The sequence below is a fragment of the Carassius auratus genome, chromosome 11, assembly GCF_003368295.1.
Source record: "Carassius auratus strain Wakin chromosome 11, ASM336829v1, whole genome shotgun sequence".
In the NCBI taxonomy this organism is placed as follows: Eukaryota; Metazoa; Chordata; class Actinopteri; order Cypriniformes; family Cyprinidae; genus Carassius; species Carassius auratus.
Window position 1 is genome coordinate 2,852,350 of NC_039253.1, and position 20,386 is coordinate 2,872,735.

Consider the following 20,386-nt stretch of genomic DNA (forward strand, 5'->3'; position numbering starts at 1 on the left):
TATTTTATGTGCGTTAATATGTCCTCTAAATTGAAATTATAATATCATTGTGTTTTGTAAAAGCTGTTTCAAAAATATAATGGAGGTACCAGGTAGCAGTTAAAAATTTCAGGTCGGGGCAAGTTGACACATTGATATCTAAGTTGCCCCAAAAGTGTTGTATGGTATAATTCTATACAAATGTGTTAACTTAATTTTTTTATGAACCAAAAATTGAAAAATTTAACCTATTTTTTTTATTATTATTATTTTGTTTGCACAAAAATGTTTTATGATTGTTTTAAATGTAGCTTTAAAATCAGTCAATAACTTTTTCATTTACAAAGTAACAGTATTACATTTCTAGAGTGTTTGTTTCGATATAGACACTGATTTTATAAAATAAACCCACCTTGAAAAATATTTACTGGAATATGAAGCAGGAAGGCCCCAGTCTTCCCTACGCAGCAAAGTGAAATCTGTTATATGCGTTCCTTTCACCTTTTATTATAGTGTTTCCTTCAGTCGACTCTTTCCTGCTCATTAAATATTGCTACCAATAGCAGTACATTTCATTGAAACCCTTTTGATTAAGCAACAGTTTCATCAGTCACCCACACAGTGCTTTCTTAAAATGAAAGCACAAGTTATGCACAACTTGAGATGTTGTATTAAAAATAGCTGACGGTAAGGCAGCGTATGGTCATTGCACGCCGATCGTTTGCCTTCGTGTTTTGAACAGCACTGAATCACAGAGTAAGAAGTAGGTGTACTAAAGTGACTCATAGCTGTGTTTTTACTTGTTCATTGAAGCTTTAACTTTATCTGGATATTAATAATATCAAGCTTTGAGTGTTCTGTGTCATTCATTTTCTTCACATTCTTCACATTACCATGTGGCTGTGCGTTTTTTTGCACATCTCTTTGTCTCACCCAGAGACTCTGATTCTGCATATCCAGACTCATGTATCAGCCTTTTTATGCTTGTGATAATTCTCTTATAAATGGAAGTGTTTAGACTGAAGACTGATAATGCATTATGGGCTTTTAGGCTATTCCCTGGACACCAAAAAACAATGCCAATGGGGAGGTCCATTGAATTATCTATAGACTTTTAGTCTGATTTAGTTTTTGCTTAAAACCATGGGAAAAGAAAACATGCTTATATTAAATACAGAACATCTCAATAGAGATCGTTAAACTTCATCTTACCTGTGCATGTTTTCAGCTCATCAGTGCTTATTTTTTAATGCAAATAGAGTGTGTGCTCATGGTTGACAGGTTGGAAAGAGGAAGTGAACCACTGGGACAAAAAAAATAAAAAAATAAAAATGTCGATTTGAGAAAAAAGCTTTGAGTGCTGGATTTGAATAAGCCTTGTAGAGGCTTGTTATCAATGCAAAGTAATGCAAATTCAAATATTTTCAGGCTAAATAATCAGACGATTATGCTTAATAAATCAAGAGAAACCGAAATTGTGATCACAATTAAAATAAGATTCATCGTGCAGTCCTAGTTATCGTCTATGGATTAAACAGGCCTCAAAAGTCTTTAATTTAGCTTTCTGTGGAATCTCTTGTTTGAGTAAGTTGAGTGGGCAAGGTTTATGTGAGTTTATCATTCTCCATCTGTTCTTCCATCATTAGTTATCAACATTCATTAGGTTAAAGGTTCTGTAAATACTTGTCCACACTTTTTTTGGCAGGATTTATATCAATAATTCAAACAAGGATGAATAAAATGAAGCAAGCAAACAGCAATTATGGGATCAAGAACACCAATTCTATATTTTAGTGTAAAGATCAGTATCTGCAAAATGAATGCATGAATACACATGACTAAAGTTATTTCTAAATGTTGATCTGTTTGCACTTTGGAGAATAGGAGGTTCATATGGTTGAAAATTCATGTACTGTACAAGGAAAGGTAAAATGTACAAGGAAAAGATTCTGAGTGATAAAATAAAAAGTATAACAGTAGTATAGTAGAACATAGAACAATATATATATATATTTTGCTTCCTGATAAGTTTAGAAAAGTTCATGCAAAAGTGGAAAGTATATTTTGTATCCATGATTTTTCACAACTAAAAGTATCCAATAAATTCACCTTTATGTAGAATAAAACCACATTTTTAGGGCCCCCACTGTAAACAATATCTTATTGTGTACATTATGTGAGTGTGCATTTTTCAAGCAATTCTTTAAACAGCTGAATATTATAGTGCATCCTTCAGAGCAAGTAGTATTCAGGTTCCCCGTGTGCTGAATGGTGTGGCTCCATTTTTACCAGCTGATAGATTTCCTGCACCTCTTGTATCCGATGTATCACTTTCTTCAGCACAGATGTGTTGGATTATCTGGGGAAAGCACTGCTGTTCTCTAGACATCTGGGCAAACAGCAGTCATTTACACATTTAAATCACATTGTACTGGTGTCAGGGTGGCTATATTGCTGGCTTAAAATGAGTTGGAATTTAAAAATCACACACAGAATTACTAGAGGCAATGATATTAATTAAAAAGGTGAACACCTATTAGTATGCAAAAACACCCATGAACCAAAAAAATTTTGATAAACCGAATTTATTTGAAAGAATACAGCATAGTTTGCACTATTACATACATTTTAACTTGTAAACATTTAAAAGTAAAAATGTAAAATTTTAAAGTGTATTCAACATTCTCTGTTATCCCTTTTTACCAAAATAGTGCTGATTCTCGTGCCAGTGTGTTGCTGAAAACAACGTGCCATTAAATGCTGTGACTGACTCCATAAACTGGCCAGAAACAAACAGTACTGACTCTGAGATTAGAGAACATATTTTAACATCAAAATAAATTCTATTTAGTATTATAAGGGATAAAATCAGTTGATGTTTTGCAATGTAAAAGGCATTTCCAAAAGGCACTGACATCTCACCCTAATATGTTGCATTACATAAAACAATATAATTTGAAGCACATAAAGACTTTATAGATGAAATAAAACATATACACACCATTATTTAACTTAAAAATTTCCCCAATTCAGCAGCGTTGGGAATCACTCTATCCTGAAGAGGATGCAAAACGCCTCACTCTGACTGAAACTCAACAGCTGGGTTGCTTTGAGTTTTTTAGAGAGTAGAAATGGATAAAAATAGTGACAAAAGAAAAATTTGAGAAAATTGCTTAATAAAATTAAAATATGCAAAAAAAAATGAAAAATAAAGTTTTAATAATAATTGTAGTAGTATATTAAGACCTATGTTCTACTGTGCAATAGAAAAAGTTTCTGTGTGTTTTTGATATGTCAGTTTTTCTCAAATTAAATGGGAAAATGCTCATGAAGTAACCCTCAGAGCAGCTCTGGAGATAAAGTTTGTGCTCATGACCTCATATAGTGAGACAACTAAAACTAATAAAACAATGCAGTTTTATGGATTCTGTAATTCTGTTTGTGTTTTCAGCAACACAGAAAGTGGCCTAATTATGGAAAATATTAACCCCAAACTGGGCCAAATCAATCAAGACTGTTTACCCAACAGTCTTAACTCAGCATTTACGTAAAAAAAAAAAAGTGCTGATTTTGGAAGCGATATGTTATTGATTTAAATGTGGATTTTTCTGGATCTGGAATCCAAGACCAAAGAACAGACTTCTTTCATTTCTCTAGTGGCCTGTCAAGCTCCATTTTTTAATATCTAATCATCATAAAATGAATCCAGCTCCTGACTGCTGCCTCCAGTAATCATTATTGTGTTATAATTGACTTATTACATTCTTTTTTCTTGCTGGCTTCATTTCTCTGTGACTGGCCATTTTTATCGCTAAAGGGCTGATGATACTTTAATTACATTGTATGCAATTATATTAAGCCATGCTTAATTTCTATTCCACCTATATTCCTGTTAATGCTCAATGCACTGATGGCTTATTAATGAAGCACTGCTTTCGACAGTATTTTGTCCCCAAGTGCATGTAATATCCAAATCTGCATTATGACACTTGGTAAAGAAATACAATCTCAATTCCGGTCAAAATATAAGACATTCATTTTGAGGAAAAATCCTTTCCAATTGGTGGTCAGTGCATGCTGAGGTTTTGCCCTCAGGGGCACAGTGTGTAATATAGGTCAGAGCAGAAAAAATGATACCTCCTGTTCAGGATCAGACAGGGACATGCTTGATCACGCCGCTTCGGTGCACTGAATAACTCTATAAAGCCTGTTCTTCACCTTTTGACTTTAGTAAGAATATATCAGATAAGACATGCCTAACTGAGAGCTGTTTCTGAGCTGAGAGGATCTGAATGTTTCCTGCTCCGTCGAAAGAAGGCCACTTTGTTCCCTTAACTAAAGATTTTCAATGGGATCCTATTTTCTTTTATCATTTCTAAAGGAACATTCATTTCGGTGTGTAATCTTTACATACAGTGTTGGAATCACTGGAAATCACTGTCGTTTGTGACCTTAACTTAGCTGTACTGGCTGTGCTTTTTCTGAATGCTTAATTTTCTGTGCTCTGTTCAGCTCGAAGTGTAACTGCAGAAATGCACTTATCTGTCAGTGCCTGACCATCAGAAAGAGGGTCATTATCTGTCTGGCTGCGAGGACCCATAAGAACCGACCTGACTGTGTTCAGTGCGCCTTATCTCTGTCTCGCTGCAGAAAGTGAGAAGCTTTAGATTTCACAGTTTTCTGTGTGATATTTCTCAGACATCCCCCTGAGGTTTCTTCCTTTTTTTCTCTCTCTATTTTTTGTGGTACTTGCTAGGACAAGCTTTTACTATTGTTTATTCTTAGGGCTATAAAATTATTATTTTTTTACAAATCAATTTGAGCACAATCCATGACTCTCATGACTATTTAATGGAATTACTTTTGATGCTGATTATTGAAAAATAATATGCTATGCATGTATGCACAACACCGCTACCATTCCAAAGTTTGGGGGTCTTTTAATGTTTTTGAAAGTCTCTTATGCTCAGCTTTATTTGATTTTAAATTCAGTAATATATATATATATAATATTAGTTTGAATATATATAAGAATTTAATTTATTCCTGTGATTTAAAATGTCTTTAATGTCTTTGATGAAAATGTACTGTTTATATATTAATACTTTTATTCAGCAAGGATGCATTAACTTGATCAAAAGTGAAAGTAAAGAGATTTATAATGTTACAAAAAAAATTATGTTTCAAATAAATGCTGGTCTTTTGAACTTTCTGTTCAGCAAAAAATCCCTAAAATAATTGTCATTGTTTTCATAAAGATATTAAACTCAAAACTGTTTTCAACATTGATAATAATAAGAACCATTATTAATAACCGATAATCATAAGAATAATAAGAATGATTTCTGAAAGATCATGTGACATTGAAGACTGAAGTAATGATGCAGCTTTTTTTTCTTTGCTTTTTTTTTCTTTGCATCATAGAAATATATTATAAACTTTACAGTTTACATTTTCTATGTTTTTACATTTTCAATTTGAATACTTTAAACACTTTAATATATATGTATATATTATATGTAATATATATATATATATATATATATATATATATATATATATATATATATATATATATATATATATATATATATATATATATATATATGCACACTTGCAATCACACCACATCCTACGAAACCATGAAACTTTAAGCAGCAGAACATTTTCTCGTGTCTCATAAATATTCTATATCCATTCTTGATGTTCAGACAGTGCTTTCCACTTCTCCATGAGCTCAGCTTTGCCCTTTTATTTCTAGGAATCATGGAGGGGAAGGAACATTTAGATTTATTTGGAGTCGTAAGCCGTGTAAAATCACACACCGCATGTCATGCATCGGGCCTGATTTAATAGAACAGCCTGGTCTTAAATTGAACTGTGATTTACATGAGTGGAATATGATTGCTGGATTTTGTCAAGAGGGCAGATAATGCCATTGGGTGAGATCCATAACACTCCAATACAAATTACAGTCATTTCAGTTGTTTCAAGGGTGTTCTAATTGATAACAGATGCTTCTGCAGAGCGTTCGCCTTCCGGCTCTGGAACCCAAACACGGCTTTGGTCTCCGATCCCCCTCTGCCCACCACATGGTGCTTCATCTGTGAAATTAAACTCATTTCTCATTTGGGGGAGTTGGAGGGGTTAGGATGGGGAGCTGTTGCCAGACACCTCTCTCCACAGGCCACGAGGAAAATAATGGCCAACTCATGTCACGACTGAATATCCGAGCAACATCTGCTCGCCTAGGTTCACCTGACCCGACAGCAGCGCAACCGAATCATCGTTATTAGATCATTAATACTGTCCGTATTATTCCTTCCTCTCGTTGCAGACTCTCACTAGCAATCTCTCTCCCGTCTCTGTCCAGCTGTCCATGTCATTTTTTGTCCCTGAGGATTTCTTCAAAGCTTTGATGTTCGTCTCCGCTCCGTCTTTTCGAAGCACGTCTGGTGTTATACTGCATTCTAGTCATACATTACCAGCGAAAAGATTGTAATAATTACAGATTTGTAATATTCTCTCATGATCACCAAAGCTGCATTTATTTGTTCAAAAATACAGTAAAACCTATAATATTATTACACTTTAATAGAATTGTTGTGTATTTTAAAATATTTCGAAAAGTTTTTTTTTTCTGTGATGCAAAGCTGTATTTTCAGCATCATTACTGCAGTCTTTAGTGTCACATGATCTTCAGAAATCATTCTAATATGGTGAATTGCTGCTCAAGACACATTTCTTATTATTATCAATGTTTAAAACATGTCATGCTCCTTAATGATAATGATAGGACATTTTAAAATTATCAAATGTAACAATAAAGGCATTTCTATCATGACAACTATCAGAAGATTTTAGCATGTAATGGATTTGATAATGTTAATGTATTGGCGAAATAGATCTGCTACGCTGCTGCTGCTGTTGGTTATTGCTCTTGTTGTAAATTATATTTAAATATGCTATTGCCAATGCATACAGAGATACGGTGCTGTGAGTTTTTAAGACATGCTGCTGCTGCACAAATAGCATATAAAATAACCCTTAAAGATCTGTGGAGCTGGAGAAGGTGAAGGGTTTCAGAGAAACTCTCAAAGCATGCTACAAAATGCTCAAGTGGATGCTAACCAGCCTTTTAAATGTAAAGCAGCAAGCTCATTGGCTGTGTATGCAACATGAACCAATCAGCTTGTGCCAAGAGTTTCAAGAAAGAACCAGTCATTTATAATGCAAAATAAAATTCATTTTCTAAAAAATGCTGTTCTTTTGTACTTTCTGATTATCAGTCAATCCTAAAAGATAAAATGCATCTTAATTTCCTCATAAAAATGAAGCATCAAAAACTGTTTGCATCACTAATAATAAGAAAAACCATTATTATATAACACCACTGATCATATTATCAGCATATTACAGTAATGATTGGAATAATGCTACTGAAAATGCAGTTTTGCATCACAGGAATAAATCCAAATTAAAATACATAAAAAAATAAAACAGTTAATTTAATTTGCAATTTTTCACAATATTAAAATTTTTGCATGGTGAGCATAAAAGACTTTTTAATTACATTTAAAATTTAATTTTTTATATTTCTGTTTTCAAGGTTGTCTCGTTGTAATAATTTGGTGAATGAACTGTTATTTTTTTATTTCGTCTCAAATGCTTGGCGCCACAGACCCCATAATGCCTCAGTGCTCACTCTGAACACAGCGGTGATGTTTGCTAATGCAGCGTGTGCTCTTGAAGGTTTCGATGGTGTTGTGAGTTTAAGCACAGACTTTGTTTGTCTTAATAATGATTAATGCTCCGGCTTGGGTAAAAGCTGCTGCTGCCAGAGTTTGTGTTTGTTAAGTAACTCATCATGCCAGATGCCAAACAGACACTTTATCACTTATTTCTGGTGTTTGATAAGGCAAGCAGTGCCATTACTATTGTTCATGTTTAGGTTTATTGATTTAAACAAACTTCTTAAACAGCTTTAGTGCATAACTTGTGGTTGATTGTCCTACAAATTTAAATTATACAAAAAATCTATTGGTAAATGAATGAATGAATGAACATTGACTTGGGGCTCAAATTATGACTTGTTCAATCTCACAAAACCTATCTATGTTCAGATCATATTTCACTAAAACAATCAGGTAAATAAAAAACTAAAATAATAAATTTGAAAATATATACAATTAAATATATGATACGTATGTATTCCCATTCCAAAAAAATTATAATGTGCATTTTTATTAGTTTTTGCTTTTTAAAATATTGCTATGCTGCTTTCATTTTTTGCCTTTTCTTCAAATTTTGAAATTCTTCAACTTAAAATTTTTCAGTTAGTTATTTTTTTCTAGTACTTCTATTATTATTATTATTATTTATTTGTTATTATTATTATTTCATTTAAGACATGCTTTTAGGGGGAAGTCGTGGCCTAATGGTTAGAGGGTTGGACTCCCAATCGAAGGGTTGTGAGTTCTAGTCTCGGGCTGGACGGAATTGTGGGTGGGGGGAGTGCATGTACAGTTCTCTCTCCACCTTCAATACCATGACTTAGGTGCCCTTGAGCAAGGCATCGAACCCCCAACTGCTCCCCGGGCGCCGCAGCATAAATGGCTGCCCACTGCTCCGGGTGTGTACTCACAGTGTGTGTGTGTGTGTTCACTGCTCTGTGTGTGTGCATTTCGGATGGGTTAAATGCAGAGCACAAATTCTGAGTATGGGTCACCATACTTGGCTGAATGTCACTTCACTTTTTTGAGGCATAAATAATGTCACAAATACCAGTATTTTGAAAGCATAAATGTTAGTAAATCACATTGCATGATTCATCTGAATAATTTACTCCCATAAATTTAGCATTTGAAAGGGAACCTCCTACAAATGCATATTCAGTAAGGTCAGAAAATAACTGTCCCCACCTTTTCAGGGCTAACTCTTCACTGCGCGTCTTTAGTCAAACCTGACAAGACTGTTTTAATGCCAAAAGACCGTTGAGCTGGTGCAAGCTGGTAGTAAATCTGGCCCCAAGTGTACAGAAAATGCACTCTTCATGGTCCTTCAGGCCACATACAGAACTCAATTAATCAACCTCCAACATGTGAAACATAATTGCCATATGGCCTGAAGAGTGTGTCCAGGTGTGAATATAATGTGCATACAGAATCTGATCTTTCAACAACACTTACATACAATTATGCAACTGACAACTGATTTTCCGATTTACAGTACACATGGTTGATCAGAAACCGGTTTCAGGATTTCTCATAATAGCAGATAAATCTGCAGTCTTTGCATTAGCAGCTCAGATCAAATGCATTTCCTCATGCATTTTCAGGTGCGCAAAACTCGTAACTGCAATCAATTTTAATTTGTTTCTTTTAAGGAAATTAACATAGCAGTAATCTACAAAACAGAAAATAAAACCAGATGTGTGTTTCTCAGTATCCGCAGGCATCTGCTCCCAGAGATGTCAGGAGAGAGACAGGTTTTAGGTTAACAATACAGAGAGACGGGTTTTTATCTTTTTTTCCTGTCCCAATTATAGAATACGATCATGTTGTCTGTCTAATGAGTGCTCTTCCTATGTTTCAGTCCAGTCTGCCATATGCTGTGTGGATCTCAGGCAGCATTCTTCTCATTTAAACACACATATGGCTCGCTCTCCTCTTTTTTAACAGAGCTCAGGTGTCTACATAATGCTAAACCTGCTGTGAAAGTGATTATTTTCCAAATCAGTGCCATCAAGAATTGTTACTCATCCTACCTGTCGAGTGACTGCGTCTTCCAAGGAAAAATCATTTCCAAATGAAAGGTCACCCAAAAATGAAAACTGAATTATATACTCACTGTCATGTTGTTTCAAACATGTATGCTGTTTTTCTTTATAAAACAAAAGGAGAAATTATGTTCAGCAAAATTCTATGCAGCTGTTTTCCATTCAAGGTCAGTTTTATTATTAATTATAAAAAAAAAAACTATGTTCTAAAACCATCCATATGATACTGTAACTTTCATGGTGGATAGATATTAAAGGGATAGATGACCCTAAAAGGAAGATTTGATGTTTATCTGCTTAGGCATCCAATATGTTTTAACTCAAACCGTCACAGTCTGTCAGTCATATAATGGAAGTGGATGAGAATCATTGCTTTAAAGGAGTCAAAAAAAAACATACACAAACAAAACCAAATTAAACCCTGTGGCTTGTGACGATGCATTGATGTGTAAAGACACAAAACGATCGGACTGTGCAAGAAACTGAACAGTTTATCGTTTTTTACCTCTGATATTTACTGCAATGTCTGAACTGTCCTGAGTGCATTTGCACTCCTTCTTTTTCTTCTTGCTTTACGTCGGATCAAATACTTATAAGTGCAATACCGCCACCTATCTCTCAAATGGACCGTTGACACTCTATCTACAATCTCAGTTAGGAGTGTCAATGGGCCACTTGAGAGATAGGTGGCGGTAATGCAGGTAATTTATCCATATTAAGTAAAAATGAGTTTACCAACGTAATCTGGATAGGATATTGTTTGTCGCCAAACCCTATTTCACATTAAGTTAAAATTACATTTACAGTGTTACTAATGACCATTTAGTTTTTTGTTGTTGTTGTTGTTGTTGTTTTATCAAATTTCAGACATCAATTACTTCATGTTTACTAGCTAGTGTTTTTCGTCCATTCTGCCCTCTGCCTTGAAAGGCCAAGAGTATCCAGAGTCTCCTCTTTTTTACGTTAATAAAGCACTTCCAATAGATACATTACTTATTCCATTTTAACTCGTAATCTGTAACCTCTTACATTCCCAACGCTGGTTAATAGTAACTTTAACAGCGAGAATTGGTCCCCAAATTAAAGTGTGACTGATAATCCTTACATTTTAGCCTAATAAATGATTATGTATGTGATATTTGCTATGCCATGCCATTGAAAACAACAAAGCCTCTTTTTTCTGTGCTCTGTCACAAATTTGGCAAACATTTCTATTTTGGCATAACTTACCCTATAATCAGTCTCTGTGCTGTCATTATTTCCCCGTATCACAAGAGGGCAGTGTTTTTAAAGATCATTTTGCATAATACACTGGCACTAAGGAGTAAATTGAATGAATTCTTCATTAGAGTTTGGCAGATTAATGTTGGGCAAAAATGATTAACAGTAAAGATGTGATGTAGGAATGGTAATGCAAGGAGTCACGTGACACTCATCAACAAGGCTGGAGATGTGGCTTTTCTTCTCATATCTGACTACTAATGCTGTTGAAAGCTTTTACAGCATTTGCTTGGTTGGGGTCATCAGTAACACTTTGGGACAAAATCCAGATCTATCCGAAGGGGGATGGAAGAAACGCTGTGTCTCACGATGATAGCAGATGGCTTGACGGTACGAAACAAATGGTCCAGCCGGACTTCTCCACGACAGAAGCGATGTACACCTGTTCACCAAAGCACAAATCATCAGCTACTCTTTCCCGAGTGAGACGAGGCAAGCGTGTCTGTGCATGTGTGTATTGTTAGACTGTCTGAGCCGAATGCTGGGCAAAAAGAGTGTGTTTCTACAGTGATGGGTGGGGTATGATGGGAAAAGTCCTTTGTTTCATCCTTCCAAGAACTCGGGAGGCTTGTCTGTGACCTAAAGCAGGATTGCAAACCAGAATTTTACATTTTCTGAACCATACGTTACTGCCACAACATGAGGTGTTGTGTGAGGTTGCTAGGGGCGTGGCTACATGGTTGTTAAGTTTATAGAGATGGCGCTGGCCCTTCCTTCAGATTTAAGGCACAAATATTGGAAATGAAATTGATCCAAATTCCATTTGTAAAGAAAGGGCAATGTAAGTTACCAGTGTTATGGCTAAGTCATTACAAGTAACATGACTAACGTATATCAGATTACTAGTAGCTAGTAAAGTAATGCAATAAGTAATGTTGTTTTTTCTTCACCACATTTATTCACTGACACCTCTCCTGTCCCCATGTTGAGAGAAATTGGGAGAGAGGTGCAGAGGCACTAACTTCAGCCGGAGGCTTATTAATTTAACTTTTGATTTTAAATTCAGTTGCTAAAAATATTACTTTTTTTTGTTTTTTTTGTTTTTTTGTTATTCAAAAAACAAATAAGAAAGTCCAGCCCAGGTGACAAAAAGTAACACAAAAATAACATAATGCATTTCTTTCCATAAATAGTAACGCAATTAGTTACTTTTTAATGGAGAAATGCAATATTGTAATGCATTACTTTTAATAATATGATCATTATAAAAGTATTAAAAGTATACAATAATTGATATGCTTATTAAACATATTTAACAATGAGAACATTCTGTATTTTTAGATATTGTGCAAAATGTAAGAATAATGTTAAAATGTACTATTTTTTACATTTAATATTGCTTTAATGCAAGTTATTAGATTGTTTTTGTTGAATTATAACTTAAATTAACAACAATTACAGAGCAGAACAGATCCATTTTAACTTTTAACATTACATTTTAAAACATTTGGGTCAAGAAGGGAAGTGACGTGTTGCCAAATATGCCTCTACACTATAAAAAAAAAGTATGTTTTACAAGAACATATCATTTAAGCTTTTTTCTACTTCAAAATATCAAATTTAATTCAATGTGTTATTTGCCATTTCTTTGTACTTGTTTGTTAAATTTACTAGCAATTTCTATGTGAAAATTGTTTAACTAACTGATTTAAATCGCTGATGCTATTTTGTCTAAATAAAAAAGATTTTAAATGCATGATTTGCTATAGTTTACAATAAACAATGTTAACTGAGTAACAACTGTCATCAAACACTGCAGTTCTAATTATTTAAAGGTGTTGTATTATTTTATATTATATTATTTTAAAATTATTATTAATATTAATAATTTAATATAATATAATCATTAAATTAATATACGCATTAAATCTAATATAAGCATTAGATGAGTGTGTACATTTGAATATTCAGGATTGGCAGATATATATCCAAAATCAACCAATATCTGTAAATAATAATAATAAATGCTAAAATCATTCAATAACTAATAGTAATCCAGAGTTTCCTGAAACGTTCTCATTCAGTGCTAACTATCATATTTAGCATCTTAACATCTTCTAACATCTTTAATTAACACTTTATTCACCAGAGACTCGGCCGTCTCTGTTGCAGGTATGATATTTGTGTATGCTGATGGTTTGTTTTGATATGCATCATCCACCTCTGCAGATCACGAGGACTCCTCCAGACTAAAGAGTCAGCTGTTTTCCATGGGTTAACCAGGGTTTAAATGATAAAATGCCAGAAGAGAAGTTTTGAAGAGAGCAGCTGCATGGAGGCTTTTGAAAGGAGGCTTTTGTTGGTTTCAGGTTTAGATCTTCTCTGCCCCCAGGTGCTGTGTCTCGCACCCTGTTACTCCTGAGCAGAGCGCTTCTCTGAGGCTCTTTTTTTTTTTTTTTGAAAGACAACACACCAGTCTCTTTCTTCTTGCATTTGTTTGTTCTATTTCCTTCTTTGTGTTTTTCTTTCACTGGGATCCATATGTGAGACCTCCACTGAAAAAGATTTCTGATTATTTCATCAAGCAGAACTTGCATGGAAAGAGTCACACGCAGTAAAACAACAGTTAGAGTGAGTGAGCTACGCGAATGTTAGTGTCTCTGACTTTCATGTAAACATTTCCGTTGCCCCAATCCGCTGAAACAGAGTGCACAAATTCTTTCTGGATTCTGACGTCAAGCTATTTTCCACTTAAAGGTCATTACCAGCTGAAGAAAATGTACTTTCAAATTGTGAATGGCGGTTAAAATAGAGACGTGCATTTCCATGCAACTCCTCTTTCTTTGCTTGCATTTTTTTTATATATGCTGTTCATTCTTACCACCATTTAGAGGAATTTAAAATAGTTTTTTAGGTTCCCGGAAGCCAGGTAATTAGCTGATATCAGGATTGAATGAGACTGGTTCACTGAACTAGTTTGAATGTGTTCATGCCGACAATCCAAGAGCCTAAAGGCTCCAGCATCTTCACCGTATGGTTCACCATATGAAATGCAGGTCAAAGATATCTTATAGCCTCATTTCAAACCATTCAAAACAATCTGTACATTCCTGTCTCTGTGAGAGAGAGGAAATCTAAACTTCCAGATCAGAGAAGTAGGCAGATGTAGGCCAGACTGTTAGATGGCTCTGGTCCAGGCGGTGGAGTCATGTTCCTACAGGAATCATTCCATGCTTGATGATACATAACTGTGGTGATAACAAAACTGATTTCCAGATCAGAAATAGTAAGTAACTGATGAGAAGTGGAGCCAAAACCAAATAAAGTAGTGTTCTAACCACTCAATGCACAGTTAGTTTGATTATTGTTCTATATTATTTATATTAATGGAAAGTGAAATTGTGAAGTGGCATGAGTGAAATGCGCTGTACAAATAAACTTGAGTTCATTACCTTGCCTAATGAATACAAACTGTGTTCAATTCAAATGTAAGGAGAGATGAAGACTTTAAAACACAAGGCATTTCGGATGTCTACAAACACATTGCACATCCAGTAAAATTTGCTAATATATGCTTATATAGCCAGAAACGATACGATGATATTTCTTTTGTAGACAAAGCTTTGTGCTTAACTCAGACACAAGAATGAAACTGAAATTCAGACCAGAGTGCATCAGACACAATGCCCCCCAAAAATATAATCACTAATTAAATGCATTTCTGAGCTGTAGTTCTTGTGCCAAAATAAAAGGCATAGTCCACCCAAAAATGAATATTACTCCATGATTAACTCACCCTCAAGCAATCCTAGGTCTATATCACTTTATTCTTTCTGACAAATACAATCAGAGTTATATTAAAAATGTCCTTGCTCTTTCAAGCTTTATAATGGCAGGGAACGGCTGTTGAAATTTAATAGTCCAATAAAGTGTGTCCATCCATCATAAAAAGTGGTCCACACAGCTCTGGGGAGTTAATAAAGGCCTCCTAAAGCGATTGATGCATTTTTGTAAGAAAAATATCTATATCCAGTCACGAATTAGAAGTACAAAATGAGGACTTGTAAAGAAAAATGTCAGAGGATTCGATATAAGGCCAAGAGGAAAATGGTTTTCCTTTGCTTTAAACAATACTTGGTTCTTGCAAGACCAGCATATTCTCACTGGACCTTAAATTTGCTTAAATATATGTGTAATCTGCTGGAACGTCACTCTTCCATGTATGCACATACAATAGTAAGCGTAAATTAGAGATTACACTTTATTAAGTTTTAAATAGGGATATTTTTCTTACAAAAACATTAATTCTTTCTGTGGCAATTATTAACCCCCTGGAGCCACATGGAGCACTGTTTTTATAATGGATGGATGCACTTTATTGGAAGACTGAATATCAACACCCATTCACTGCCATTATAACATTTGGAAGAGCCAGGATTTTTTCGTCTGAAATGAGAAATTCACATACACCTTGAGGGTGAGAAAAAAGTTTTTTTGTTTTTTTTTCGGAAGAACCGTCTCTTTAAAGCTGCGGTAGGTAACTTTTGACGCTCTAGCGGTTAATAAACAGAACTGCTTGCGTCTTGCGGAAGAACATTGTAGCCGGAACTACTTCTCTCTGTTTATGTCTATGAAGAATCACAAAGGTACTGGGTTACTCCGCCGCGGTGCCCCCGAAGCCATCTAAAATAGTCCGAATATAAACACTTATTACAGGTGCACCCTAGTGATTCAGGACAAGCTAAAAACACAGTTTGGAAAATGGATTCATGGTGTACTCGCTTATTATATTCATTTTTTCTACATTTTGAACACAAACAAAGTTACGGACCGCAGCTCTGATTGGTTGTTTCTTACCGGGAGCATTGTATTTCTGCAAATGGCAATAGGACACTGGGAGGAGCCAGAGGAGCTTCATTTATTCACAGATTATCTGTCTCATATTCTACTGTCAGGACATAATGACAGGTTTAACAAATACATTTTTACAAAAGTTACCTACTTCAGCTTTAAGTTCTGTTTGGGCATTTTGACACAGTGATGAATACATTTCAGATTGGACATAAGTTCTATAGGTAAAGTTTAGATGGAAGTCATTCTCTTGTACAATGGAAGAAATAAGTGTGCGATGAAAATCAAGTATGCAGATAATAACATATGCATGTCAGAACAGCACCCGCTGTGAGAGTATGTGTGTGTGTGTGTGTGTGTGTGTGTGTGTGTGTGTGTTCACGTCTCACTCTAATGGTGTTGGCAGGCCAACAGGAGCCACCCATGGCAGACTATTCACAACACACATGTATATGAAACGCTGCAGCGTGTGACCGCACACCACCCTCCAGGCTCAGTGTGCTGTACCTCCCCCTCTCTCTTTCTTTTCTCTTCTCTCGCTTCTTCCCGCCTATCCAACATTACCCACTAATATGGAAACTTAGTGGGACCTTGAACCTCTAAAATGCATCCCTAGGGAGTCCAGAAATAAGTTTACAGGCTTGGTGTGGCACTGTTTCCTTTTCTTTTTACTGCTCACAAGAGAGAGACACAACAGATTTGTGCGTTTTGTAACTAAAATGATGAAAGCCAGCTTTAGGAAGTAGATGGAGTTTCGGATGATACTTATCTGACATGTTGAAGAGGAAACATCATCTGTGGAGGATGGTCTACACGAGATAACCTTCACGTTCTTCTTCAGCAGACCCTAAGAATGAAGTCCTAGAAATGTAACCGAGACGTCTTGGACTAAGGTGTCAGACGTTCGCTCGGGCTCCTGAGGTCTTCCCCTGTCTGCTCACTTGGTTGAATTTCAGAACGGACTGAAAAGCCGAGGATGTTTCTTTTTGCAAAGCGCTGGTAAAAGACTTAAAGTTGCTTTTTGAAATGACGCACAAGGATTCTCGAATCCACAGGAGGAATTCACTCTTTAATTGTGGCTCAACTCGGAGACGACACTCATGCATTGGGTATGTTTGGTCCTCTACTGTGCATTATGACAGAAAACATTGGTTATTTTGATTCTTTAAGTAACTATACATACAAGTATGTAACTTTGCAACTATACAGTATTAGTATACTGTTAGGGTTAACAGAATAAGTTGACATACTTGCAAAGTTACTTACAGTATAGTCAGCAGAATGTCTGTTGAGGGAGCATCAAAATAAAGCATTAAGCAGACAATAGCTGAAAGTTACTTATAGTCTAATGTCGACATGCATTATCATTTTTACCAGTACACATAAAGTTAAGTAATGTCATTTTGATTGCTAAACTCAGATCAGGCAGGTCAACCACAGTGTGAACGAAATAACTAAGTCGTCTGTCGCTGCAGGGCTGATAAAACTGAGTTCTTCCGTTTCGTGCAGTTCAGATTTATTACTTTGGCACTCTTCACAGGAGATGGACAGTCTCAGCAGCAGCTCAAGCAGCTGTAAAGACTTTCTGCTTTGGATGTCTCATGTTCAGATCAAACATTTGCTCTCCTTCGAGTTCTTCCAAACCTGTATGAGTTACTGCTGAACACAAAAGAAGATATTCAGTGTCTGTTTCCCAATTTACCTCCATAGTATTTTATTTTTTTTCCATACTATGGTACCCAGTGTGGACCAGCAGCTATTTGGTTACCAACGTTTTTCAAAACATATATACTGTTTTAATGTTCAATTGAAAAATCATGCATGTTTGGAACCACTTGAGGATGAATAAATTATGAAAGAATCTTAATTTTTGAGTTCTCTCTTTAAGCTAATAAAGACAGATAAAATGAAATTATTAATAAATTATTATTATTATTATGTATTGTATATACCATGCTTTTTGTATAATTACTGTAATAATTTTTTTGTGTATTACTACAAAATTACTACCTTTTTAAAAATATTATATATATATATATATGTAAGGCTATGCGATTACTTTTTTGCTGGTTATCTCCAACACTGGTTAAAACATGTCACCTGATGTTATTTGCATGTATTTGAGTAATGTATACCTTGATAATTGTTTATGCCTGGCTTGGGGTTGGTGATGATGTAAGAACAATTGCATCTCGCTCTGGAGTCGAGTCTGTTGTGCAGTGCAATGCAAATACAATGCAAATTTGGGCTGCGTGTTCCATGTGGGATAGACACATGTAAACAAAAACATTGTTATTAGCTACTTACTGTAAATATTCTTTGTTGTAGTCTTTATTGATGACATTAACAATCACTAGCCCAGACTATTTACATCTGTAATGCACTGAGTGCTTTAGAAAAGCTGTGTAATAGGAGTCAGTATCATGTGACTTTGGCCATTTAAACTACAGCCGAGCTATTTTTAGGGTCAGTGTGATTCTAAACTCCTCTGTGAACTTCAATTTTTTCCAGATGTGCAGACGTCACCGTGCACGTGAACTCAGCCTGTTTTTGAGGACACCATGTTTTAATAATGCTGTTGGAATGTAGCTGATTTAATGAATATTGCAAATATTTTTTTTATTATTATTATTATAATGGGGGTTTTCACTCTGTCAGTGAGCTCACGCTTCAGCTGAAAAGATTTGATTATAAACGGTGCACTCTTTGCTTGGATCTTTATATAACCTGTCCATAATTTGAATACAAGTTTTATGTTTCATGCTGCTATGTGCACATTGGAGTTTGAGGAGTGCAAGTCATGTTAAAATTCAAGAGTGAATCTAAAATTGTGATTCAAGTTTATTTGTATAGCGCTTTTTACAAAACAAATCGTTACAAAGCAACTTTACAGAAAATTATGTTTCTACAATATTTAGTAGTAGCTAGTAGTTTGTGCACATTTGACAGGATTTTAGAAAAAATAAAAATAATAATAATAATACAAGACGTAGTCAGCTAGACGATGAACTATCAATATTATTAATTAAGTTATTATATGATTCAGTCACACATTTAGCAATAATTGTTAGTTCTGTTTGTTGATTCAGGGTTAGCATCATCTGAGGTCCTCTGAGGGTCAGCATCATCTCTTCTCAGGTGTTCTGATGTAAATCCCGTGGCGAAACATAGAAACAAAATACAGACATCATTAGCATAGCTGCTGATCCAACAAGGTAAAATTAGTTTAACCCAAGTTAATGAATAAAAAAGCACCTTTGATCAGATGCAACTACACTCACAATTTAAGAGATACATTATTCGAATGCTTGGCGAAAGAGATGTGTTTTTAATCTAGATTTAAACAGAGAGAGGGTGTCTGAACCTGAGTTTGGGAGCCAAATGTGAGAAAGCTCTACCTCCTTTAGTGGACTTTGCTATCCTAGGAACGACCAAAAGTCCAGCGTTTTGTGACCTTAGGGTGCGTGATGGGTTGTAACGTGGTAGAAGGCTAGTTAGGTACGCTGGAGCTAAACCATTTAGGGCCTTATAGGTAAGTAATGATAATTTGTAACTGATATGGAACTTAATAGGTAGCCAGTGCAGAGACTGTAAAATTGGGGTAATATGATCATATTTTCTTGACCTCGTAAGGACTCTCGCTGCTGCATTTTGGACGACCTGTAGCTTGTTTATTGACGAAGCAGGACAACCACCTAGAAGTGCATTACAATAGTCCAGTCTAGAGGTCATGAATGCATGAACTAGCTTTTCTGCATCAGAAACAGATAACATGTTTCGTAGCTTGGCAATGTTTCTAAGATGGAAGAATGCAGTTTTTGTAACATTGGAAATATGATTTTCAAAAGACAAATTGCTGTCTAATATAACACCCAGATTTCTGACTGTAGAGGAAGTAACAGTACATCCGTCTAGTTGCAGATTGTAATCTACAAGAGTCTGTGTAGTGTTTTTTGGTCCAATAATTAATATCTCTGTCTTATCCGAATTTAATTGGAGAAAATTATTTGTCATCCAATCTTTTACATTTTTAACACACTCTGTTAGCTTAGATAATTGGGAAGTTTCTAAGCTAACAGAGTGTGTTAAAAATGTAAAAGATTGGATGACAAATAATTTTCTCCATAGCAAAAGAAAAATACAGCGTGTGCAGAATTACAAGGCAAGTTGATATTCTGGTCATTTTTATTTCAAGCACATTTGAACAATTCCAAACCACATCAATCGTAATAACTATTATTGATTTAGTATTTAATAATTTATAAGTGATATATTATTGTCCATGAAGGCTGGAAGTGAAAATCAGTTTTTCCTTTACAGATAAAATGAGCCAAAAAAGAAATTTTAGTATTTACTAAAAATTATTATATGCCCGTGAGAAGAATGCATTGCTAATGCAATAATAGAATTTTCAAAGTAAAGAAATAACCAAGCTCACAGCAAAATGCTCACTGGGTCAGAACGGTCAGAAGAAAAGGCAAATTATGAATTAAGGTGAAAAATGAGGTGAGAATCCATCAGGAAGCATTAACTCTCCAACACAATCATTTTCCAGGA

At 35.1% G+C, this 20,386-nt stretch overlaps 1 protein-coding gene across 3 annotated transcripts in view; it reads left to right on the forward strand.

Annotated features, from left to right (window-relative positions):
* LOC113110761 (cAMP-specific 3',5'-cyclic phosphodiesterase 4C-like) overlaps nt 1–20,386 on the forward strand; it is a 61,412-nt gene that overhangs the window by 14,154 nt on the left and 26,872 nt on the right. Inside the window, exon 1 of one of the 3 annotated variants that reach the window (XM_026274933.1) lies at nt 16,366–16,938. The exons of the other annotated variants lie outside the window; for them this stretch is intronic. Within the exon in view, the coding sequence (XP_026130718.1) occupies nt 16,856–16,938 (83 nt within the window). The 5' untranslated portion in view covers nt 16,366–16,855. Of the gene's footprint in view, nt 1–16,365; nt 16,939–20,386 lie in introns of those variants that run through there. 3 annotated transcript variants of the gene reach the window in all.